Consider the following 25789-nt stretch of genomic DNA (forward strand, 5'->3'; position numbering starts at 1 on the left):
GGGTCTAGTGACAATTGTTTGCCGCCCGTCGGTGATGAGATGAGCAGACCTCTGAAATGTTAATGAGGTTTCCCTGGAAGCCCATCAGCTCAAGTACCAGACTGACTGAAGCTACAGTATGGTCGGAAATAGCGTTGTCATCATAAATGGTGTTGTGCCGAGCTAATCCTATTAATTCGTGTCTACTTTTTGAAGAGAGCGTTTCTGACGCTCACTTGTTGGCCGTCCAGACTATTTACTCCCATCTCTTTGATATACAATTATATGGCTTGGAATGTTTATGTTCTGCCTTTTTGGTTTTCATCTTAATAAGAGATTCACTGCCAGTATTAATCTACTGAAATCCTTCTCATCAGTTATGTTTGTGGACAGAGCTGGACTTCAGGACTAATGACTGCTGAACAACTCATGAGTTGGTGGTGAACATTGATGTTGAGAACCATGCCTTAATGAATATTCAAACACTTTGGAATAAGATTAACAAGGCGTCTCTGATTCACTCTGGAACAGAAGCTTGGTAACAGATGACAGAATTCTAAATATGGGCCACTACTCTCCCTGTCTGGAACCCTATGAACCTCCCTGGAGCCGGTCTCCTCCCTTTGTCACTGTGAATTCCTGGTTCTGACTGGCTCTGACTTTAGTTTTTTTGGATGGGCCTGAGGGAGACCAGAGTCACTGGTAGTACACTATATAGGGAATCATTTGGGATGTACATTTGTCTAATGGGAACTTCCAGGCAGGGTTCTTAATGGAACCCAGAGCACATTAGAGTTTTTAGAATCCAACCATTCTCCCCTGTTGACTGCTCTGGTCTGGGATCAGGACAGGTGTCAAGGGTTTGCTAACTTTAAGGCTTGTTGCCTTGTTCTGTTCTGCCGTGTTGATTTTTATTAGCTCGCTGGCTACTGTCTTTCCTTCCCTCAGGGGAGAGTGCTTCCCTGCTCAAGTGCAGGGCGCTTTTAGTCTTGCTACATCAGCAATCAATGGGGTTGGTGAACTTTGGCATAATCAGTGTGGATTGATTACCTTTTAATAGTAATGGAGGCAGAGGGGAGAAAAAGCTGCAGTGAAATGGATCCAGGGACAGGGCAGTCTGGCAGGGGAAGGTTGTGCTGTCGACAGGCTCTGCTGGTGGGGTAACTGTCTCTCGGCCCAGCCTCTAGTTCGCACTAGATATGGAGCTTCTCATCCAAGCATCTTTTATCATCAGGATGGATGGAGTCAGATTTGAAGCATTTGATCATATCCAAAGTATTATTTGAATGTGTACTAGGTAGGAAAAGATGAGGGGGGGGATATTGGCAATCAACATGTGAAAATCAATACATATCTTTGCTGCTGTGATGCATTGGCCTTGGAAGATTGTTAAATACTAGTTTGGTATAACAGTAATGGGGCTCTAATTCATCATTTTAGATAACATTGCAGTTCATTGTGAAGCTGCAATGGGTAAAATATAGGCCTAATTCACACATTTGATTACATTCATTTTTTCTTGTCATTTGGTATCACTGGATGTGCACACAAGGGGCGCTATTTCTAAAATCTCACTCACAAATAACTCAACCGGGATCTTGGTCCAGGAGGGGATTGAATGTCTCTGCTGGAAACAAGAAGCTTGATCTTGACCTCTAGCCTCTTAGCTAGCAAGTTAGCAAACCAAATGCATAGCTGGAGCCTTTAGCGGGATATAATTTATCTGACACGTCTTAGATTTCTTACAGTTATGCTTAACTTATAGTTAAGAACGAAACGGTATTGAAATCATACCATCTGTGTATTTCGAAATACCCCGGTATATCGTCCAAACCTACTACCTTTCTACTGACCTACCTCCCTCCTTCCCCTCCCTACCTACAGTGCCTACAGAAAGAATCCACACTCCTTGACTTATTCCACATTTTGTTAAAGTGGAATAAAAAAACGAAACATTTTAGAATAAGGCTGTAACGTAACATAATGTAGAAAGAGGGAAAGGGTCTGAATACTAAATGCACTGTAAGTCGAAACTGTAACTTGTAGGTCACTCAGGAACATCCACTGTCTTCTTGGTAAGCAACTCTAGTGTAGATGTGGCCTTGTGTTTTAGGTTATTGTCCTGCTGCAAAGGGAGTTAATCTCCCAGTGTCTGGTGGAAAGTAGGGTTGAAAGGCGGGAACACTGTTACCAAGATTTACTGCCCAAAACCACTCCCCTTTCCCAGGATAAATAACTGCGAGGATCCAGTAAATTATAATAAATTATTCATATGAACAGCATGACGTGAAATGGAACTGTTAAATTTTATGCAATTTCTAAATCTATCTTCTCTATGCTTTCTGCTTGATCAATCATCAACGCTCAGGGTGGTGACATGCAGCTAATTTCAGTATGGAGCGCAGTTCACAATGCATGTAGACCTATCATCTACCTCAGGGTAAAAAAAAAAATCTTATGACACGTAGGTCCTGGATTTGCTGCAGCATAGCCTATGCTACAGTAATATGAGTACCAAATGTCTGATTTTATGTCTTCATCTGACTTTTGGGGGTCACCTTTTTTAAAATTAAAATAAATAAAACATTTTTTGTTTTAATTCAGATGCAGAGTTTTAAAAGGGCCTATGACTCGAATATTGTGCACTGATTTAATGCAACGTGTGAGCACCCTCTCGCAGTCTTTCTCAATCTCATTCAAATTGCATCCAAAATAGATCATCCTGTTCAAGATTGATGTAGGCATAAACAGTACCAGTCAAAAGTTTGGACACACATACTGAATCAAGTGTTTTTCTTTATTTCTATGATTTTCTACATTGTAGAATAAGAGGGACGACATCAAAACTATGATATAACACATAAGGAATCATGTAGTAACCAAAAAAGTGGTTACAAAATATATTTTCGATTTGAGATCATTCAAAGTAGCCACCCTTTGCCTTGCTTTTGCACACTCTTGGCATTCTCTCAACCAGCTTTGCCTGGAATGCTTTTCCAACAGTCTTGAAGGAGTTCCCACATATGCGGAGCATTGGTTGGCTGCTTTTCCTTCAGTCTGCGGTCCAACTTATCCCAAACCATCTCAATTAGCTTGAGGTCGGTTGATTGTGGAGGCCAGGTCATCTGATGCAGCACTCCATCCCTCTCCTTCTTGGTCAAATAGCCCTTACACAGCCTACAGTGAAGCATGGGGGTGGAAACCTCATGCTTTGGGGCTGTTTTTCTGCAAAGGGACCAGGACGACTGATCCGTGTAAAGGAAAGAATGAATGGGGCCATATATCGTGCGATTTTGAGTGAAAACCTACTTCCATCAGCAAGGGCATTGAAGATGAAACGTGGCTGAGTCTTTCAGCATGACAATGATCCCAAACACACCGCCCTCGGGCAACGAAGGAGTGGCTTCGTAAGAAGCATTTCAAGGTCCTGGAGTGGCCTAGCCAATCTCCAGATCTCAACCCCATAGAAAATCTTTGGAGGGAGTTGAAAGTCCGTGTTGCCCAGCAACAGCCCCAAAACATCACTGCTCTAGAGGAGATCTGCATGGAGGAATGGGCCAAAATACCAGCAACAGTGTGTGAAAACCTTGAAGACTTACAGAAAATGTTTGACCTCTGTCATTGCCAACAAGGGTATATAACAAAGTATTGAGATAAACTTTTGTTATTGACCAAATACATATTTTCCACCATAATTTGCAAATAAATTAATAAAAAATCCTACAATGTGATTTTCTGGATTTTTTTTCTAATTTTGTCTGTCATAGTTGAAGTGTACCTGTGATGAAAATGACAGGTCTCATCTTTTTAAGTGGGAGAACTTGCACAATTGGTGGCTGACTAAATACTTTTTTGCCCCACTGTACCTAATGACCTAGCTCCCTACTGACCTAGCTCCCTACCTACATACTGACCTAGCTCCCTACCTACCTACTGACCTAGCTCCCTGTCTATTGACCTGCCAACCTGGCTGCCTACCTGCCAATCTAGCTGCCGACCTACTGACTTAGCTCCCTACCTATCTACTGACTTAGCTTCCTACCTCCCTACCGACCTAGCTCCCTACCGACCTAGCTCCCTACCGACCTAGCTCCCTACCGACCTAGCGCCCTACCGACCTAGCTCCCTACCTACCTACTGACCTAGCTCCCTACCTACCTACTGACCTAGCTCCCTACCTACCTACTGACCTAGCTCCCTACCTCCCTACTGACCTAGCTCCCTACTGACCTAGCTCCCTACTGACCTAGCTCCCTATCTACCTACTGACCTAGCTCCCTATCTACCTACTGACCTAGCTCCCTACTGACCTAGCTCCCTACCTCCCTACCGACCTAGCTCCCTACTGACCTAGCTCCCTATCTACCTACTGACCTAGCTCCCTACCTACCTACCGACCTAGCTCCCTACCTACCTACCGACCTAGCTCCCTACCGACCTAGCTCCCTACCGACCTAGCTCCCTACCTACCTACTGACCTAGCTCTCTACCTACCTACTGACCTAGCCCCCTACCTACCTACTGACCCACCTCCCTACCGACCTAGCTCCCTACCTACAGTGCCTTGCGAAAGTATTCGGCCCCCTTGAACTTTGCAACCTTTTGCCACATTTCAGGCTTCAAACATAAAAATATAAAACTGTATTTTTTTGTGAAGAATCAACAACAAGTGGGACACAATCATGAAGTGGAACGACATTTATTGGATATTTCAAACTTTTTTAACAAATCAAAAACTGAAAAATTGGGCGTGCAAAATTATCCAGCCCCCTTAAGTTAATACTTTGTAGCGCCACCTTTTGCTGCGATGACAGCTGTAAGTTGCTTGGGGTATGTCTCTATCAGTTTTGCACATCGAGAGACTGAATTTTTTTCCCATTCCTCCTTGCAAAACAGCTCGAGCTCAGTGAGGTTGGATGGAGAGCATTTGTGAACAGCAGTTTTCAGTTCTTTCCACAGATTCTCGATTGGATTCAGGTCTGGACTTTGACTTGGCCATTCTAACACCTGGATATGTTTATTTTTGAACCATTCCATTGTAGATTTTGCTTTATGTTTTGGATCATTGTCTTGTTGGAAGACGAATCTCCGTCCCAGTCTCAGGTCTTTTGCAGACTCCATCAGGTTTTCTTCCAGAATGGTCCTGTATTTGGCTCCATCCATCTTCCCATCAATTTTAACCATCTTCCCTGTCCCTGCTGAAGAAAAGCAGGCCCAAACCATGATGCTGCCACCACCATGTTTGACAGTGGGGAGGGTGTGTTCAGGGTGATGAGCTGTGTTGCTTTTACGCCAAACATAACGTTTTGCATTGTTGCCAAAAAGTTCAATTTTGGTTTCATCTGACCAGAGCACCTTCTTCCACATGTTTGGTGTGTCTCCCAGGTGGCTTGTGGCAAACTTTAAACGACACTTTTTATGGATATCTTTAAGAAATGGCTATCTTCTTGCCACTCTTCCATAAAGGCCAGATTTGTGCAATATACGACTGATTGTTGTCCTTTGGACAGAGTCTCCCACCTCAGCTGTAGATCTCTGCAGTTCATCCAGAGTGATCATGGGCCTATTGGCTGCATCTCTGATCAGTCTTCTCCTTGTATGAGCTGAAAGTTTAGAGGGACGGCCAGGTCTTGGTAGATTTGCAGTGGTCTGATACTCCTTCCATTTCAATATTATTGCTTGCACAGTGCTCCTTGGGATGTTTAAAGCTTGGGAAATCTTTTTGTATCCAAATCCGGCTTTAAACTTCTTCACAACAGTATCTCGGACCTGCCTGGTGTGTTCCTTGTTCTTCATGATGCTCTCTGCGCTTTTAACGGACCTCTGAGACTATCACAGTGCAGGTGCATTTATACGGAGACTTGATTACACACAGGTGGATTGTATTTATCATCATTAGTCATTTAGGTCAACATTGGATCATTCAGAGATCCTCACTGAACTTCTGGAGAGAGTTTGCTGCACTGAAATTAAAGGGGCTGAATAATTTTGCACACCCAATTTTTCAGTTTTTGATTTGTTAAAAACGTTTGAAATATCCAATAAATGTCGTTCCACTTCATGATTGTGTCCCACTTGTTGTTGATTCTTCACAAAAAAATACAGTTTTATATCTTTATGTTTGAAGCCTGAAATGTGGCAAAAGGTCGCAAAGTTCAAGGGGGCCGAATACTTTCGCAAGGCACTGTACCTACTGACCTATCTCCCTTCTTATCTACTGGCCTAGCTCCCTTCCTATCTACTGGCCTAGCTCCCTTCCTATCTACTGGCCTAGCTCCCTGCCTACTTAAATAACTACTGACTTCCCTGTGTCCCAAGCCTTTTCAAACCCACAACATACACACTGCAGAGAGACAAAAGGAATCTCACAAATGGCACCCTATTCGCTATAATAGTAGAGCACCTCACTATTTGATGGAATAAGGTGCCATTTGGTACGCATTCATAGAATTAGGCTTTTGTTGTTTTTTTGAATGGTAATTTACCATGAGGGATGAGCTGGGGGCCGAATGCATATTGATACTTATCGCCTGATCTTCCTGTCCAGATCACACCATAGACCTCCCTGGACACTGAAAGCTCTCTTCTCTATCTGCTGTGGTCGGGAGGATATTGAGATGTTGCAAGCAAGCAAAAACCCTACCCTGAATGATGCATTGTATTACATTGTAATATTTCTATGCTTTCTGTGTTGTTCTTTGTTGGCATTACAAGTGCCATGATTTGAGTTTAGTAGCATTAACAAAATGTGTTGGAGAAGATGGAGCACTTATTTCATTGAACGTGCTGTTGCAGAAACCGTTTGCAGAGAAAAGAGAATATTTCTCTTATTGCTAGATGTTGACTTTGTATGTTACTCTCTAGCGTTACATAATGTTGTGAGAACCGTGTATCCTCTCTAGCCTTGTCACCATTATCATACAGAAGAACTTACCTGATACTGCACTACACTGCAATATTAAAGCCATATCCAGCTCAGCTTTATTTATGTTTTTATCTTTTGAAACAGATAGCTAGTAGCATTCGAAAAACACGAGCCATATCTCTGGTCTGTGTAATTACTGTCCATTACATGTGATGATGAGCATTGTTGAGTACTCTGATCTGGTCCTGTCCCAAATGGCACCCTGTTCCCTATATAATGCACTTCTTTTGATGCCTACCGGCCCTGGTCAAAAGTAGTGCACTAAGTAGGGAGTAGGGTGCCATTTTGGGAAATAGCCCTGGTCAAACTCTTCATTGGTATGACCACTGGGCTGCTGCTGCCATTATGGGACCAAATGGCCTGAGAATACGGAGTCTTCTCATGGTGGAGCCCCACAGACATGCTTACTGCAGATGATCCCATTACTAGCCATCCCCCTGAAACACACACACAGCTCCGCTCCAGTCCCACAGCTCTAATATCAGTGATGTGGCCCCTCCCCAGTCCCACAGCTCTGACAGTGATGTGGCCCCTCCCCAGACCCACAGCTCTAATGTCAGTGATGTGGCCCCTCCCCAGACCTACAACTCTAATGTCAGTGATGTGGCCCCTCCCCAGTCCCACAGCTCTAATGTCAGTGATGTGGCCCCTCCCCAGGCCCACAGCTCTAATGTCAGTGATGTGGCCCCTCCCCAGACCCACAGCTCTAATGTCAGTGATGTGGCCCCTCCTCAGACCCACAGCTCTAATGTCAGTGATGTGGCCCCTCCCCAGACCCACAGCTCTAATGTCAGTGATGTGGCCCCTCCCCAGACCCACAGCTCTAATGTCAGTGATGTGGCCCCTCCCCAGACCCACAGCTCTAATGTCAGTGATGTGGCCCAGACCCAGGTGCTGATGATTTTTCAGCCAGGGTAGCATCACCCATTCCAGCTGTTTCCATCATCTTAGTGCTATTGATTTTTCCACCACTGGGTATTCATAGGCAGCTTTTTTCAAGGGTATTTATATATACAAGCAGGGGTGGCAGCGTGCCTGTCCTTCCAGGCAGATAGAGTTTGAGACATCTCTTCAGCTATCTTTTAATGTTTTATTTCACCTTTATTTAACCAGGTAGGCAAGTTCTAATTTACAACTGCGACCTGGCCAAGAATAAAGCAATTCGACCCATACAACAACAGAGTTACACATGGAATAAACAAACATACAGTCAATAATACAGTAGAAAAAGTCTATATACAGTGTGTGCAAATGAGGTGAGATAAGGGAGGTAGGCAATAAATAGGTAATGGTGGTGAAGAAATTACAATATAGCAATTACTGGAGTGATAGATGTGCAGAAGATGAATGTGCAAGTAGAGATACTAGAGGTGCAAAGGAGCAAGATAAATGAATACAGTATATGCTTGTTCCTGCAGGGTTTCACATAGTAGTTCACTGATCCTGGAGGTTAAGCCTGTATGAGCCTGTACACCCAACCACCGCTTACAGCCTGGTTTCAGTTAAACCAATAACAACTTGTTAAACCAATAACTGTAAAGCTATGTCCATCAACACTTTTAGTTTGAACTCCACACTAAGCTGTCAGACGGTACTCCCTTTGCCCCAATGTTTTCCACCATCTGGAGGAGCCAGAGGACGTTGCCAACTGTAGATGACACGGTCCAGAACCAGCAATAACACAGGAGAGGGTGTGGCTGGCTGACTGCAGCCCCTGCAGGCTGGACCCCCCTGTTTCAGTCCGGTGGTCTCTCCCTGGGCCTGTTGTTGTTGTACATGGTGGGGGGTGGAGCAGGGTAGGAGGGCAGGAAGCATCTGTGAGGAGAAGGGGGCAGGAGGAGGGTAGAGGGGGGCTAGGAGGAGGGTAGAGGGGGGGGGGGGGCTAACCCTCACTGGATTTGGTGGTCGGTGTTAACCAGTGTTTAGCCTTCTGTGTCCTTCAGCTGGGTAGCATTGACCATGGCCGTCTTTACTGAAAGCCCCTGACAGGGCCACCTTCCCCTCCCTCACACCTTCCTGTTTCTAACAGCACCTAGCACAGTGAGGCAGGCTGGGGCCCATTTTCTCTCTCTTCTGTCTCTGTCTCTCCCTCTGTTTCTCTGTCTCAGTGCTGTTTGAGTATGGTACACATGCCAGGGGAGAGGGAGGCAGTCTGCTACAGGTGTGTCAAGCCCCCCTATAAATATTAATGTCCCAGACATACACATTAAACCTCCCTGGCAGAGACCTGGACCCATCCCTCTGATACGGAGCACATCCCCACCCTGAAATCAATTAATTAGGTATTTTTAATAAATAACCATTCCTCAAGAGGGCTTTAGAGTTTTGACCTGCTGTAATTCTCTCACTCCAACTATCAGTGAGGGTAAATTAATTGATTTATGTAATTTCTTTAAACCTGTACACACACAGAAGTGGCACCCACTAATTACAATTGGGTGATTTAGGATGGCCTTGGCAGGACGATTAAACCTGGATGGCTCCTTATACTATTAGTCACTGTCTCCCTGAGAAGGAGACACCGACAGCGTCAGCAGTAGACTCGTGCCTGTTTTTCTGTCCTGGCTGCCACTCTGACTACATCCTCTGTCTGGAGCAAAAGTCCCAGCTAGCTGGCGGGGCCAGTGTCAGCACCACGCCACCACTCAACATCCTGGCTGTCACAATACTGTCACTACCTACTGGAGTAATGACAGCCATTCCTCCTCAGTTTACATTCTGTTGCAACACAGGAAGGGTGGTGATTCAACTCTTTGATATCTCTCTAGGACCGGGAACATCATCGCTAAAATAGTCTTAACTAAAACATTCTCTTCCTATTTCCTTTTTTGGTTCCAGAATGACAGTCTGATGTGTGACACGTGCTAGCCTAGATGCCGCCTCAACAAGGAACAGTGAAATGAATTGTGACACACTCAACTTTCATTATTAGTTGTTTGGTCTGGCATCATGCTTATGCTGCTGGCTCTGATTTGTGCGTTGGCATAAAACCAAAGAGAGTAACTACCTAGCCCTTTGACTGTCATCATTATGTATGAGGTGGAGGGAGATGAGGGTCTTCACCCGGCAGCCTTTTCTCTTCTCCCTGTGTGTGTCGAGCTCACTCTGTCTCTCGCTCTCTGTCGCTCGCACTCTGTCGCTCGCTCTCTGTCACGCTCGCGCTCGCTCGCTCTCTGTTGCGCTCGCCCTCTCGCTCGCTCTCTCCCTCTCGCTCGCTCTGTCGCACTCTGTCTCGCTCGCTCTCTCTCGAAATAAGTGGATGTGTGTATATTTATTTATTTATTTATTTATTTATTTATTTATTTATTTTGGGCGTTTTGGGGTTCCCGGCCTGGCTTATAACTAAGTTGACTATCTAAGATGGGCCAAGTTTAATTGATTTCCAGCTCAGGGCTCCATCTAGGCATTGGTTTGTTAACATACTAGCTAAGTGGCTAGTTTGAAAGATCAAGCTTCTTCGCTACAGCAGACGTTCAATCCCCTGCTGGACTAAGATCCCGGTTGCCTACATTTTTGTTTTGTGTGTCAAAAATCAAATCCAAATCTATTAAAAGAAATGGCACCCCTTGTGTGCACTGCCGATAATACGTGTACCCCTGTAGGGTAAAGGAGCAGTATGAAAACCTGCATACTGCCCTTCCCTAGTGAGTTTATGTGCTGGCCTCTGGCTACACTCATTTGGCGCCATTTTGTTTGATCCCGTGAGTGGAAGAGGGCATTCTCTAAATCAAGATGGAATGGATTGACTCTGACATCAAAGGAGAACTACGGTGTGTGTTCTTGTTTCTCAACTTGTTGGCTTTTTAACAGTTGTGTAACTGGCTGAAATACTGAAGATGACGCTCTTTCTCAGTGTGTTGGTGTGTTTATGACATTAACTAAATTGCATTAACAATGAGGCTATTTGCCCAGTGGTTGACACATTGATTGGTTCTTGAGTTGAGTATTGCCATGCCTGTTTGGCGGTGCTGCCATCTGCAGGCCATTGAAGTCCATGCCATGTCCCTATCTAATGTGATGTGATATGTTGGCATCATTACTTACTCAGACATCGTGTACAGATGTTCTAATTTAGGGAGCATGCCAACTTCTATAGGATATTTATTTATGTCTTCCTGGATTCCATCCATTCACTCATGATTTGTTTATCTGGAAATTCATTTCTACAACCATCTCTTTCAGTGTGTACTCATTTGTGTCATCCAGTATAACTCAGTAGTTATTGGTCCATAATACGTCTGTGCTAATTTGAACAATGAAGACCTAGCTAAAGGAGACCTCCGCTACTCAAATAGAATGCATAATGACGGGTGTCCCAGTACAGGACCCAGTGTTTGAGATTCAGCTCGGTGTTTCGTCCACCTCCAGTGCCATTAAAGGGATACTTTGGGATTTTGACCGAAGCCCTTTATCTACTTCCCCAGTCATATGTGACCGACCGGCTCAAATCAGTCTTATGTAGCAAAATATATATATTATCGGATAAAATTGTATGTAATGCACTACAGTTGAGGAACAATGGGAAAGTAATTATGCTTTGAAGTTGATAAACGTGTTAACTCAGTTTTGAGAAAATGGCCTTTGAATGGTTTGGTACTACTATCGGAGAGCCTGTCTTTGTCTACACCCATACATCATCGTTCACACCCTCTTGAGCTTTAGTCCACCCATCTCTTTAAGGGTTGATCCGAATGTACCAACAGCACCCAAGCTAACTTGCTAGCTACTTCCAGACAGCTAAGTGAGAGAGAACAGCTCACTGAACATTACTTGGGCTGTTACGTTATCCAGAGCGTTGGTGACTGCAACTGTGCTGTCAGATTATCTGTCCGTAAATTCAGAGCGTTTCGCATTCAGAGCGCACACTGGACGCTCTGGCTGACTGATGTTTACTGACACCGGTCATATTCAACGGGTGTTGAGCGTTTGTAAATTCATCAGTTATTCTGAGCTCTCTGGCACACAGACGAGAGCGCTCTGTAATCTGAGTAGATGGCCAGACTGCATTTATGAATGCACCCGAAATGGTTACTTGCATAGTGGAGTCTTTTGGTAAGACGTAGCTAACTAGGTAAACAATGAACCATAATCCCAACGCATGACGTTACTACCCTGTATGAATCTGCAGGTAGCTAACCTACCAGGATACCATTTGTATGTCTGTGTCCAGTATGAAGGAAGTTAGAGGTTGTTTTGCAAGCCAATGCTAACTACCGTTAGCGCAATGACTGGAAGTCTGTTGGCGTAGACTGTCATTATACTAAAGCTAGTTAGCAATTGCGCTAGCCCTAGTTAGCCACTTCCTCCAAACTGCACACCACAGGAGGTCGGTGGGGAGGACGGGCTCATGGTAACGGCTGGAGAGAAATGGTATCAAACGTATCGCACACCGTTTCCTTGTGTTTGATGCCATTCCATTTGCTCCGTTCCAGACATTATTATGAGCCGTCCTCCCCTCAGCAGCCTCCACTGCTGCACGCAGAGACACAAATGGTAAACACAAGTTCATCTGACACTGGGGAAGTAGATAAAGGACCTTATTGACAAAATCCCAAAGTATCCCTTTAAATTTGGCCTGGTAGGGAGTTGGCAGCCAGGAGTAACGCTCATTTTATTGATGTTAACATAATTGCTTTGGCTGCTTGGGTCTCGGGAAGGAAAGCTGACAAGCTAGTGGAGTAATCGACTGTATATATCAATAACCTGCTCTTTCTCTCTGAGTGCAGTCTGCAGCACTCTTCCCAGCCTGTTATTTACAACGGCGTTCATCTTGTGTGTCAGTCGGTCGGTCTCTCCTCACTTACTAGCAGAACACAGAGATCCACAGCTGGACGCTCTAATCTAACCCAACTGATTTGAGTTGGGATATTGATACATAAAACATGTAAATGGAGATCAGTTGTAACCAGTGTGTGTGTTTTGGAACGGTTCCGAGACGTTACATCTGAAATGGATCAATCTCCAATCTCCTGTTCAACTGATCAAGGACATCCCTCCTGAAGCAGTGATTAAAGCGCCCGCCCTGCCGCCATGTGGGAGGAGGGAAAAGCCAATCCTCCGTATTTGACACTGCCGGGGAGGAGCAACATCTGGACATGTGAATAGTTTAGATGGATGGCTCCAGTGACTGACGTCCTCTACAGTGTTATCATCAGAAGTACTTCCTTCTTAACCCCGAGCAGCCCAGCCCACCTCCAGGCTCACGTGTCTCTGTTTGGGAGGACTGCTCTACTCTGTGATAAAAGAAAAACATGATAAGACCTCTCCTTCTGGTTTATTTCACTTTGAGATGTGAGGATTGCTTCTCTCCTGTCATACATGATGCAATGATTTGCCTCCAATGAAAGGTGGAATAGAAATGGCTTGGATCCATGCATGTTGAATATGCCATACGTCCGGTAAATAGGCTGACACTAGCCCTCCCTTGCTGTGGCGAGCTCAGCTCTGAAGCAGTTAAGACATAATTGGAAAGCTCCACTATGTTTTAATGATGGAGCCCCTGCTGGGATCCTGTACCGGTGCGTTAGTGCTGCTGCGTCTACAACTGGCTGATTCTGGATCAGTGGCCTGTCTTTGTGAACCAGGGTCATTACTAGCATCACACCTAAACATCTGCTTACAGCTTTATTCCAATCTCTGCGTCCCAAATGGCTGCCTATTCCCTTTATAGTGCACTATAAAGGCCTCACAGGAACGAGGGGAATGGAGGTTCAAGTTAATTACTGTAGCCAGTCTACAGAAATGAAATTAGTTCAGTAAAATATATCCCCTTTTCAAAGTAAGGTTATAATAGAAGTGAATAAATTAGAAATGCTCTGTTGTGACTCCAATTTAGGTCTAGTCATAGTTTGGGGTTTTAGAGAGACGACTTAAATGATCAGTCCTGGCTCGCCTTGCGTTTCCTTGTTGATGTGATAGATTCACACAGCCAAAGGAATAAGACATTCATATTTAATCACCCCACACTGCTATCATTAATTCATGATCAGAACAGGAGGAGAACAGACAGTGGAAGGCGGGAGGGCATTGGCGTGCCATTAAGTAAAAGTTGGTGTGAAGTGTGAATTAGAGCCGCGAGACTGCAGCAATTAGCGAGGTCTTCCTTTTCATTGGCCCGTTTGTCCCCCCCCCGGCGGCCTCATTAGCCAAGCCCGTCCCCCCACGGCCTCTCATATGCCATCATCAGACTCCATCCCCAGGATGAAAGACTTTGATTGCCATGCCATGTGACATCAACACCCGACCTAGTGTCACCACTGTTTCTGATTGCCATGTTGACAACGGCGCTGTTGATGTTGTTTGATGTTGGGAGTTTTAACCAGAGTGGTTGGAGCATTGAGATCCTAAATGTTATGGGTTTTGAGGCCATGATCATGGATATATACATTCGTTTTCTCCTCTGGGAATCCGATAGATTTGTTAAATTGATGAATCTCTGGCCTGCATCCTTGTCTGAAACCTGACCCCCATCGTAAAGGAATCAATATTGACCCACTTGGCTGTGGAATAAACAGAATGAGCGACCCGTTTAGCTCGTTGAGAGGGAGAGTCTGTTCTAACCGGCCGCTGTATGACTTGAAACACTTTTCATTTTAGTTATGGCACCTTTGGTTGCTGTTGTCAATATCAACTGCTGCCGGCGACGCCCCTCATGTTGGTGCCAGTTGAGCTGTAAGTGGAAGAAGATTTGCACTTACAGCCCCAGTGTAATCGGAAATTGATTTTAGTTGAATAGGAGTGGATGTGTCCAGATGAGAATGCTTGTGGTTTTGGTTGTGATTTTCTGACTGAGCTGTGGAGAAGTGTTACATTATTCACGGTTAGGCTACTCTCTGACCGCCCTATCTGCACACCTTCACCCTGGGGATCCTGAGTGGCTTAAGACACTGCATCTCAGTGCTAGAGGTGTTACTACATACACCCTGGTTCGAATCCAGGCTGTAGTCCATAGGGCAGCGCTTGACCCAGCGTCATCCGGGTTTGGCCCAGCATCGTCCGGGTTTGGCCCAGCATCGTCCGGGTTTGGCCCAGCATCGTCCGGGTTTGGCCAGTGCAGGCCATCATTGTAAATAAGAATGTGTTCTTAACTGAATTGCCTAGTTAAATAAAGGTTCAATTTTTAAAAAAAACTCCAGCTTCGGCCTTGCTCTCTACATAGGGCCGAGGTGGGGAGCCATTTGTCTAACCTAATTGTCAGTGTGGGATTTTTCCAGATCCACCTAGGTGTTATTGTGTTCAGGGTCATTCTCATGACTGCAACCAGCTCTCCTGTCTCCTAGTCCAGCCTGTGTTTTATCTTGTGTATGGTGTAGAGGTTGGAGGATGGACTCTCCCCAGTCCCCTGTGGGGGGATGGGTTAAGGGGTTGTAAGTTGGTGGGACTGCCCAGCCCCCACCAGTACGTAGTGTAGACTGAACTTGTTTAATATTGCATGGTGGCACGGAGATGGGTCCAGTGCCAGCGTTGGGCGGGTGGCTTGTTGTCTGGCTGGCACTGCCAGGCTGGCAGAGGTGGCCATGGAGGTGTGATGCAGGTTCACCCACTGTCCACGCAACCAGACTAGCTCCCTCACCCGCCTCAGGCTGGTAAGACCTGGGAACACTGGACTGAGTTGGTAGAATACCTGATCGATGTGATATAGAAGCTGAACTGGTCACATTGACTGTGTGTGGTTAGGTTGTTAGCAGGGCATTGGTTAGCAGGGCATTGGTTAGCAGGGCATTGGTGGCTGCTCTTTGTCTGTTTTGGATGTGGTGTCTTGAGTCTCTCATTGATGGGATGGTTTTCTTGGTTGGTTATTGAAACACTGAGCTGTTGTAACATTATCCAGGTTGACTGGAAGTTTAGTCCATCTACCATAGGTGAGGTGATCATTATTGACTGGTGTGTAGTAGTAGCTTATGGTTTAGAGAACAAACCTGCGTCCTGAATGGGAGCAAACCTGCGTCCTGAATGGGAGCAAACCTGCGTCCTGAATGGGAGCAAACCTGCGTCCTGAATGGGAGCAAACCTGCGTCCTGAATGGGAGCGAACCTGCGTCCTGAATGGGAGCGAACCTGCGTCCTGAATGGGAGCGAACCTGCGTCCTGAATGGGCGCGAACCTGCGTCCTGAATGGGCGCGAACCTGCGCCCTGAATGGGAGCGAACCTGCGCCCTGAATGGGAGCGAACCTGCGCCCTGAATGGGAGCGAACCTGCGCCCTGAATGGGAGCTAACCTGCGCCCTGAATGGGAGCGAACCTGCGCCCTGAATGGGAGCGAACCTGCGCCCTGAATGGGAGCGAACCTGCGCCCTGAATGGGAGCGAACCTGCGCCCTGAATGGGAGCGAACCTGCGCCCTGAATGGGAGCGAACCTGCGCCCTGAATGGGAGCGAACCTGCGCCCTGAATGGGAGCGAACCTGCGCCCTGAATGGGAGCGAACCTGCACCCTGAATGGGAGCGAACCTGCGCCCTGAATGGGAGCGAACCTGCGCCCTGAAAGGGAGCGAACCTGCGCCCTGAAAGGGAACGACGGAAGTGGTACATTTTTCCTTCAATTACAGTTTATTTTCAGTGATCCTCATCTCACAAAAAGCTTGTTTCTCTTAAATGTTGTGCACATTTTTGTTTACATCCCTGTTAGTGAGCATTTTGTCCTTTGCCAAGATAATCCATCCACCTGACAGGTGTGGCATATCAAAAAGCTGTTCATTACACAGGTGTACCTTGTACTGGGGGACAATTAAAGGCCACTGTAAAATGTGCAATTTTGTCACGCAACCCAATGCCACAGAGGTCTGAAGTTCTGAGGAAGCATGCTGACTGCAGTAATGTCCACCAGAACTGTTGCCAAATAATTGAATGTTAATTCCTCTACCATAAGCCACCTCCAACCTACGTCCACCCGGCCTCACAACTGCAGACCACTTGTATGGCATCGTGTGGGTGAGCGGTTTGCTGTTGTCAACGTTATGAACAGAGTGCCCCATGGTGGCTGTGGGGTTATGGTATGGGCAGGCATAAGCTATGGACAATGAACACATTTACATTTTTATCGATGTCAATTTGAACACACAGAGATACCGTGACGAGATCCTGAGGTCCATTGTCTTGCCATTCATCCACCACCATCACCTCATGTTTCAGCAAGATCATTTCTCAAGGATCTGTACACAATTCCTTGAAGTTGAAAATGTACCAGTTCTTCCATGGCCTGCGTACTTACCAGACATGTCACCCGTTGAGCATGTTTGGGATGCTCTGGATCGACGTGTACGAATGGCATGTTCCAGTTCCCGCCAATATCTAGCAACTTCGCACAGCCATTGACGAGGAGTTGCTTCTGTCTGGCAACTCTACCATAAAGGCCTGATTGGTGGAGTGCTGCAGAGATGGTTGTCCTTCTGGAAGGTTCTCCCATCTCCACAGAGGAACTCTGGAGCTCCTTCAGAGTGACCATCAGGTTCTTGGTCACCTCCCTGACCAAGGCCCTTTCTCCAACGATTGCTCTGTTTGGCTGGGCAGACAGCTCTAGGAATAGTCTTGGTGGTTCCAAACGTCTTCCATTTAAGAATGATGGAGGCCTCTGTGTTCATAGTAACCTTCAATGCTGCAGAAATATTTTGGTACCCTTCCCCAGAATTGTGCCTCAACACAATCCTGTCTCGGAGCTCTATGGACAAATCCTTCGACCTCATGGCTTGGTTTTTGCTCTTACATGCATTGTCAGCTGTGAGACCCTATATAAACAGGTGTGTGCCTTTCCAAATCATGTCACATCAATTTAATTGACCACATGTGGACTCCAATCAAGTTTTAGAAATATCTCAAGGATGATCAATGGAAGCAGGATGCACCTGAGGTCAATTTCGAGTCTCGTAGCAAAGGGTCTGAATACTGATTTACATAAGGTATTTCCTTTTGCTTTGTCATTATGGGGGATTGTGTGTAGTTTGAGAAGGATTTTTATTTCTTCAATCCATTTTAGAATAAGGCTGTAACATAAGAAAAGTAAAAGGGTGTGAATACTTTCCAAATACACTTATTTATTTATTCTTGTGTGGAATTTCATTGTTGGACATAAAAGCCTGTTAAAAAAATAATCACCAGGAAATCAGCTCCAAGTGATTTTATTTGAAGAAATGTGTACCCAAGTATTCCCACACATAGTAGAGACACGACGTCATCGTATACAGATATTAAATTATTCTTTTAGCAAACATATCTGTTTAGGCTTCTTGCAGTCTACAAATTATTAGTCATTATGTTCCTGCCCTCCGACCATCCGCTCATGAAACAATTCTTCCCTCTGCTGAATCTAGTTGATCGCTTGTGTGTTCTCTCTTTCTGTCTCTCTGTCTACAGTGTGTTCACCCGTGTGCGTGCGTGTCTCTCTACAGTGTGTGTTCACCTGCGTGCCGTGCGCGTGTGTCCTGTGATATTAACAGCCGTCCTGCTCTCTTCCTGTGTGTGTCTGAGCAGCTTCCTGGAGACCTAAACAAGATGCACCTTATAGACCACCCCCACAGCCAGGGGATCCATGTGCCGCCCAGCCAATCCGGATGCAGTATCACCAGCGACTCGGGGAGCAGTAGCCTATCAGACATCTACCAGGTAGCCGATACACTATTTCTCCATTCACAAACTGAGCTGAAGTAGTATACGTATAACCTCACCTTTCCAAAGCTTTGAAGTTCCATTGTTCTGTTTCAGTAATGCTCCTAGCCTTTTGTTCTCTCAATACTGTATGACTTTGAAGTCGGTCAATGCTCCATGGCTTTCCTGCTTGTAAAGGAGGAAGGATGGAAAGTTGTGGACGTTACCATTTCAGAGGCTTTCCCCTGCTCCACTGACCCAGCCCTCCCCACGCTCCATGTAGCCCTCTTTTTGCCCGCCCTCATCCCATTCCTCACTCTCTCCCCCTGCCCTCTCTCCACCTCTCTCCCCCTGCCCTCTCTCCACCTCTCTCCCCCTGCCCTCTCTCCACCTCTCTCCCCCTGCCCTCTCTCCACCTCTCTCCCCCTGCCCTCTCTCCACCTCTCTCCCCCTGCTTTTCCAGTTCAATGGAACATGTCCTCTCCTCCCATCCATCCATCCAGGGTTGTTAATGATAGTGTGTGTTAGTTGGGTTTCCTGTGGTTCGAAGGGCCCCTCTCTCCTGTAGCGTTGTGTGCTAAAGGTCAGGGTACACAGGACACAGACAGACCTGCTCCCAGGACCTCAGACCCCTCCCTACCCTCACTATTATATAAAATGTTCTAACCTCAGCTCCTGCACCTACCTCATCATCTCCATATTCCTCTATATATCGCTAACCCCACCACATCGCTAACCCCACCCCTACTCTTATTTTCTCTAACTCCAGGCCACCTTTAACCCACCATTACACATACCTTCTCTCTCACCTTTTTAACCCACCATTACACATACATTCTCTCTCACCTTTAACCCATTACACATACATTCTCTCTCACCTTTAACCCACCATTACACATACATTCTCTCTCACCTTTAACCCACCATTACACATACCTTCTCTCTCACCTTTAACCCACCATTACACATACCTTCTCTCTCACCTTTTTAACCCACCATTACACATACCTTCTCTCTCACCTTTAACCCACCATTACACATACCTTCTCTCTCACCTTTAACCCACCATTACACATACCTTCTCTCTCACCTTTAACCCACCATTACACATACCTTCTCTCTCACCTTTTTAACCCACCATTACACATACATTCTCTCTCACCTTTAACCCACCATTACACATACATTCTCTCTCACCTTTAACCCACCATTACACATACATTCTCTCTCACCTTTAACCCACCATTACACATACATTCTCTCTCACCTTTAACCCACCATTACACATACCTTCTCTCTCACCTTTAACCCACCATTACACATACCTTCTCTCTCACCTTTAACCCACCATTACACATACCTTCTCTCTCACCTTTAACCCACCATTACACAAACCTTCTCTCTCACCTTTATCCCACCATTACACATACCTTCTCTCTCACCTTTAACCCACCATTACACAAACCTTCTCTCTCACCTTTAACCCACCATTGCACATACCTTCTCTCTCACCTTTAACCCACCATTGCACATACCTTCTCTCTCACCTTTAACCCACCATTACACATACCTTCTCTCTCACCTTTAACCCACCATTACACATACCTTCTCTCTCACCTTTAACCCACCATTACACATACCTTCTCTCTCACCTTTAACCCACCATTACACATACCTTCTCTCTCACCTTTAACCCACCATTACACATACCTTCTCTCTCACCTTTAACCCACCATTACACATACCTTCTCTCTCACCTTTAACCCACCATTACACATACCTTCTCTCTCACCTTTAACCCACCATTACACAGACCTTTTCTCTCACCTTTAACCCACCATTACACATACCTTCTCTCTCACCTTTAACCCACCATTACACATACATTCTCTCTCACCTTTAACCCACCATTACACATACCTTCTCTCTCACCTTTAACCCACCATTACACATACCTTCTCTCTCACCTTTAACCCACCATTACACATACCTTCTCTCTCACCTTTAACCCACCATTACACATACCTTCTCTCTCACCTTTAACTCACCATTACACAAACCTCTCTCACCAACCAGATTGTTCTCTCCTCCCCATGGAGTCACCTGTCAGTGATTTAGAGGAGCTCAGTCAGCTGTGTCCATAAATGTACGTTGACTTGAGTCCTGCAGCTTCTATTGCTGGCAGTTGGTGAGTTTGTTTACAGCTTGTGTTTTTTAAAATGCTTGACCTCTCGTCCAGCCCTGAGCGGTGAGCTGCCATTCCACTCAGTCACTCTGGGCTGCAGTGTCTCTTTTCTCTTCCCTTCTCGATCTCTTCTCTCTCCCTGTCTCTGCGTGATTTGACGGGGTGTCTCTGGCTCAGTCCCCTGTGCAGCCAGCAGGAACTGATGTCCCTGTCAGTTTAGATTTGACCTGATTTGAGACCTGTATGGGCACAAAACGTCTCCCTCTTTCTGTGTCACTCTCGGGCCCAATCTCTCTCTCTCAGTCCCAAACCCACATGGAGATATCGGCAGTAATGGTTCTCTGTCTCTCGTTGGCTCTCTGCGTCTCTGTGTCGCTCGTTGGCTCTCTGCGTCTCTGTGTCGCTCGTTGGCTCTCTGTGTCGCTCGTTGGCTCTCTGTGTCGCTCGTTGGCTCTCTGTGTCGCTCGTTGGCTCTCTGCGTCGCTGTCGCTCGCTGGCTCTCTGCGTCTCTGTCGCTCGTTGGCTCTCTGCGTCTCTGTCGCTCGTTGGCTCTCTGCGTCTCTGTCGCTCGTTGGCTCTCTGCATCTCTGTCGCTCGTTGGCTCTCTGCGTCTCTGTCGCTCGTTGGCTCTCTGCGTCTGTCGCTCGTTGGCTCTCTGCGTCTCTGTCGCTCGTTGGCTCTCTGCGTCTCTGTCGCTCGTTGGATCTCTGCGTCTCTGTCGCTCGTTGGATCTCTGCGTCTCTGTGTCGCTCGTTGGGTCTCTGTGTCGCTCGTTGGATCTCTGCGTCTCTGTCGCTCGTTGGATCTCTGCGTCTCTGTCGCTCGTTGGATCTCTGCGTCTCTGTGTCGCTCGTTGGGTCTCTGTGTCGCTCGTTGGATCTCTGCGTCTCTGTCGCTCATTGGCTCTCTGCGTCTCTGTGTCGCTTGTTGGCTCTCTGCGTCTCTGTGTCGCTCGTTGGCTCTCTGCGTCTCTGTCGCTCGTGGGCTCTCTGCGTCTCTGTGTCGCTCGTTGGATCTCTGCGTCTCTGTCGCTCGTTGGCTCTCTGCGTCTCTGTGTCGCTCGTTGGCTCTCTGCGTCTGTGTCGCTCGTTGGTTCTCTGCGTCTCTGTCGTTGGCTCTCTGCGTCTCTGTCGCTCGTTGGCTCTGTGTGTTTCACACCGTCTCTGTACAGGCAGACTTTCTCTGTGTTTCACACCGTCTCTGTTCAGGCAGACTGTCTCTGTTTCACACCGTCTCTGTTCAGGCAGACTGTCTCTGTTTCACACCGTCTCTGTTCAGGCAGACTTTCTCTGTTTCACACCGTCTCTGTTCAGGCAGACTTTCTCTGTTTCACACCGTCTCTGTTCAGGCAGACTTTCTCTGTTTTACACCGTCTCTGTTCAGGCAGACTTTCTCTGTGTTTTACACCGTCTCTGTTCAGGCAGACTTTCTCTGTTTCACACCGTCTCTGTTCAGGCAGACTTTCTCTGTGTTTTACACTGTCTCTGTTCAGGCAGACTTTCTCTGTTTTACACCGTCTCTGTTCAGGCAGACTTTCTCTGTTTCACACCGTCTCTGTTCAGGCAGACTTTCTCTGTGTTTTACACCGTCTCTGTTCAGGCAGACTTTCTCTGTTTCACACCGTCTCTGTTCAGGCAGACTTTCTCTGTGTTTTACACCGTCTCTGTTCAGGCAGACTTTCTCTGTTTCACACCGTCTCTGTTCAGGCAGACTTTCTCTGTGTTTTACACTGTCTCTGTTCAGGCAGACTTTCTCTGTTTTACACCGTCTCTGTTCAGGCAGACTTTCTCTGTGTTTTACACCGTCTCTGTTCAGGCAGACTTTCTCTGTGTTTTACACTGTCTCTGTTCAGGCAGACTTTCTCTGTTTTACACCGTCTCTGTTCAGGCAGACTTTCTCTGTTTCACACCGTCTCTGTTCAGGCAGACTTTCTCTGTGTTTCACACCGTCTCTGTTCAGGCAGACTTTCTCTGTGTTTTACACCGTCTCTGTTCAGGCAGACTTTCTCTGTTTCACACCGTCTCTGTTCAGGCAGACTTTCTCTGTGTTTCACACCGTCTCTGTTCAGGCAGACTTTCTCTGTTTCACACCGTCTCTGTTCAGGCAGACTTTCTCTGTGTTTCACACCGTCTCTGTTCAGGCAGACTTTCTCTGTGTTTTACACCGTCTCTGTTCAGGCAGACTGTCTCTGTTTCACACCGTCTCTGTTCAGGCAGACTTTCTCTGTGTTTTACACCGTCTCTGTTCAGGCAGACTTTCTCTGTTTCACACCGTCTCTGTTCAGGCAGACTTTCTCTGTTTCACACCGTCTCTGTTCAGGCAGACTTTCTCTGTTTCACACCGTCTCTGTTCAGGCAGACTTTCTCTGTTTCACACCGTCTCTGTTCAGGCAGACTTTCTCTGTTTCACACCGTCTCTGTTCAGGCAGACTTTCTCTGTTTCACACCGTCTCTGTTCAGGCAGACTTTCTCTGTGTTTTACACCGTCTCTGTTCAGGCAGACTTTCTCTGTTTCACACCGTCTCTGTTCAGGCAGACTTTCTCTGTTTTACACCGTCTCTGTTCAGGCAGACTTTCTCTGTTTCACACCGTCTCTGTTCAGGCAGACTTTCTCTGTTTCACACCGTCTCTGTTCAGGCAGACTTTCTCTGATTTACACCGCCTCTGTTCAGGCAGACTTTCTCTGTGTTTCACACCCTTTGAACAGGCAGACTTTCTCTGTGTTTCACACCCTATGAACAGGCATACGTTCTCAGGTAACATTCCCTTATCTAGGAAACATCCCATTTGATCCTGTCCACTTCCATTCCTGAAAGCACTGTAGAGCAGAGCAGGCAGGTTCAGTCTGTTACTGTGTACTAGAGGAGCGAATAGACAGATGGCCTTGAATATTTCTACAGTGACTGGGGAGCTGGTCACTTAACCTCAGGGTAGTGGGTTCAAATCCCAGTTGATCTGAGCACTCCGTAACCCTCGGCACCAGTTCATTCCAACCATCTGTCCAAACAGCATGGAAAATATGAGCACTGTGAATAATTAGTGGTGTATGCATAATTCTTAGGGATAGTTAAAAAAAAAAAAATTGTCTACGTTTAAAGAATAACCCATATCTGTCACCTCTGCAGGCTACAGAGAGTGACATGGGTGACGTGGACCTATCCGGGTTCCCGGAGGCAGCGGTGGACTCTGAGGAGGAGGAGGAGGATGAAGACCTGGAGAGGACGTCAGACACCCTGATTGGTAGAGACCTGGTCAGGGAGTGTCTGGAGAAAGACCCGGTGGACCGCAACGATGATGACATTGGTGAGCTTCCTCCTTTTCCCTGAATACCTCTTTCTGAATACCTCTTTCCCCTCTTTTAATTCAATACAGGGGGCTTTATTGGTATGGGAAACATATGTTTACATTGCCAAAGCAAGTGAAATTGATAAAAAAAGTGAAATAAACAATAACAAATGAATAGTAAAACGTTCCAAAGAATAAAGACATTTTAAATGGCACAGTATGTATATATACAGTGTTGTAGCGATGTGCAAATGGTTTCTCACTGGTTGCCCTGTACATCAAATCAAAGTTTATTTGTCACGTGCGCCGAATTCAACAGTGAAATGCTTACTTACAGGCTCTATCCAATAGTGCGGAGGGAAAAAAAGGTGTGTGTGTGTGTGTGTGTAAGTAAGTAAAGAAATAAAACAACAGTAAAAATACATTTGAAAAAATAATAGCAAGGCTATATACAGACACCTGTTAGTCAGGCTGATTGAGGTAGTATGTACATGTAGATATGGTTAAAGTGACTATGCGTATATGATGAACAGAGAGTAGCAGAAGTGTAAAAAGAGGGGCTGGTGGGACACAATGCAGCATTGCGACAGTAATGTTTTTAATAGATTAATGTTGCATAGGATTACTTTTTTTATTTTTTTCATCTGAGCGGTAGATCTTATCTTGTATTTTGACTCGGTGATCTTGACCCTGCTGGACTGGAGGCTGCATGGTAACAGGGCGTAATGCCCCCTCAGAGTGAGCGAGTAGGACGCAGGTGCTACAGTACACACTCAACAGTTACACCGCTGATCACACCACTCACTGTTGTCTCGGTCTCCTTTTTCCTCATAATTTCTTCCTCTGCTATTTTATGCTGCCTCAATCTGTTACACCGCACTAGAGGTCGACCGATACATCGGAACAGCCGATTAATTAAAGTTTTCATAATAATCGGAAATCGTATTTTTTGACACCGATTTGGCCGATTTTGTTTTTTATTTTTATTTTTTACACCTTTATTTAACTAGGCAAGTTCTTATTTTCAATGACAGCCTAGGAACGGTGGGTTAACGGCCTTGTTCAGGGGCAGAACGACAGATTTTTACCTTGTCAGCTCGGGGATTCAATCTTGTAACTTTACGGTTAACTAGTCCAACGCTCTATCCACTTGCCTCACGAGGAGCCTCCCTGTTACGCGAATGCAGTAAGAAGCCAAGGTAAGTTACTAGCTAGCATTAAACTTATCTTATAAAAAACAATCAATCAATCATAATCACTAGTTATAACTACACATGGTTGATGATATTACTAGTTTATCTAGCGTGTGCTGCGTTGCATATAATCGATGCGGTGCGCATTGAAATTGTGTCACTTCTCTTGCGTTCATTGCACGCAGAGTCAGGGTATATGCGATAATAATAAACGTTATGTTTTCGAAATGATAGTTTCCGGATTCGACCATATTAATGACCAAAGGCTTGTATTTCTGTGTTATTATGTTATAATTAAGTCTGTGATTTGATATTTAATAGAGCAGTCTAACTGAGTGGTGGTAGGCAGCAGCAGGCTCATAACATTCATTCAAACAGCACTTTACTGCGTTTTGCCAACAGCTCTTCATTGTGCTTCAAGCGTTGCGCTGTTTATGACTTCAAGCTTATCAACTCCCGAGATTAGGCTGGTGTAACCGATGTGAAATAGCTAGCTAGTTAGCGGGGTTCACGCTAATAACGTTTCAAACGTCACTCGCTCTGAGACTTGGAGTGGTTGTTCCCCTTGATCTGCATGGGTAACGCTGCTTCGAGGGTGGCTGTTGTCGTTGTGTTGCTGGTTCGAGCCCAGATAGGAGCAAGGAGA

At 46.0% G+C, this 25789-nt stretch overlaps 1 protein-coding gene across 27 annotated transcripts in view; it reads left to right on the forward strand.

Moving 5' to 3' along the window:
- LOC110533377 (rap guanine nucleotide exchange factor 6) overlaps positions 1–25789 on the forward strand; it is a 164185-nt gene that overhangs the window by 76853 nt on the left and 61543 nt on the right. For all 27 annotated transcript variants that reach the window (XM_036989732.2, XM_036989735.2, XM_036989734.2 and 24 more), the window contains 2 exons: positions 18368–18499; positions 23791–23968. In XM_036989732.2, coding sequence (XP_036845627.2) covers positions 18368–18499; positions 23791–23968 — 310 coding nt within the window. The remainder of the gene's footprint in view (positions 1–18367; positions 18500–23790; positions 23969–25789) is intronic.

Source organism: Oncorhynchus mykiss, chromosome 10, assembly GCF_057628025.1.
Source record: "Oncorhynchus mykiss isolate SJ-2025 chromosome 10, ASM5762802v1, whole genome shotgun sequence".
Lineage (NCBI taxonomy): Eukaryota > Metazoa > Chordata > Actinopteri > Salmoniformes > Salmonidae > Oncorhynchus > Oncorhynchus mykiss.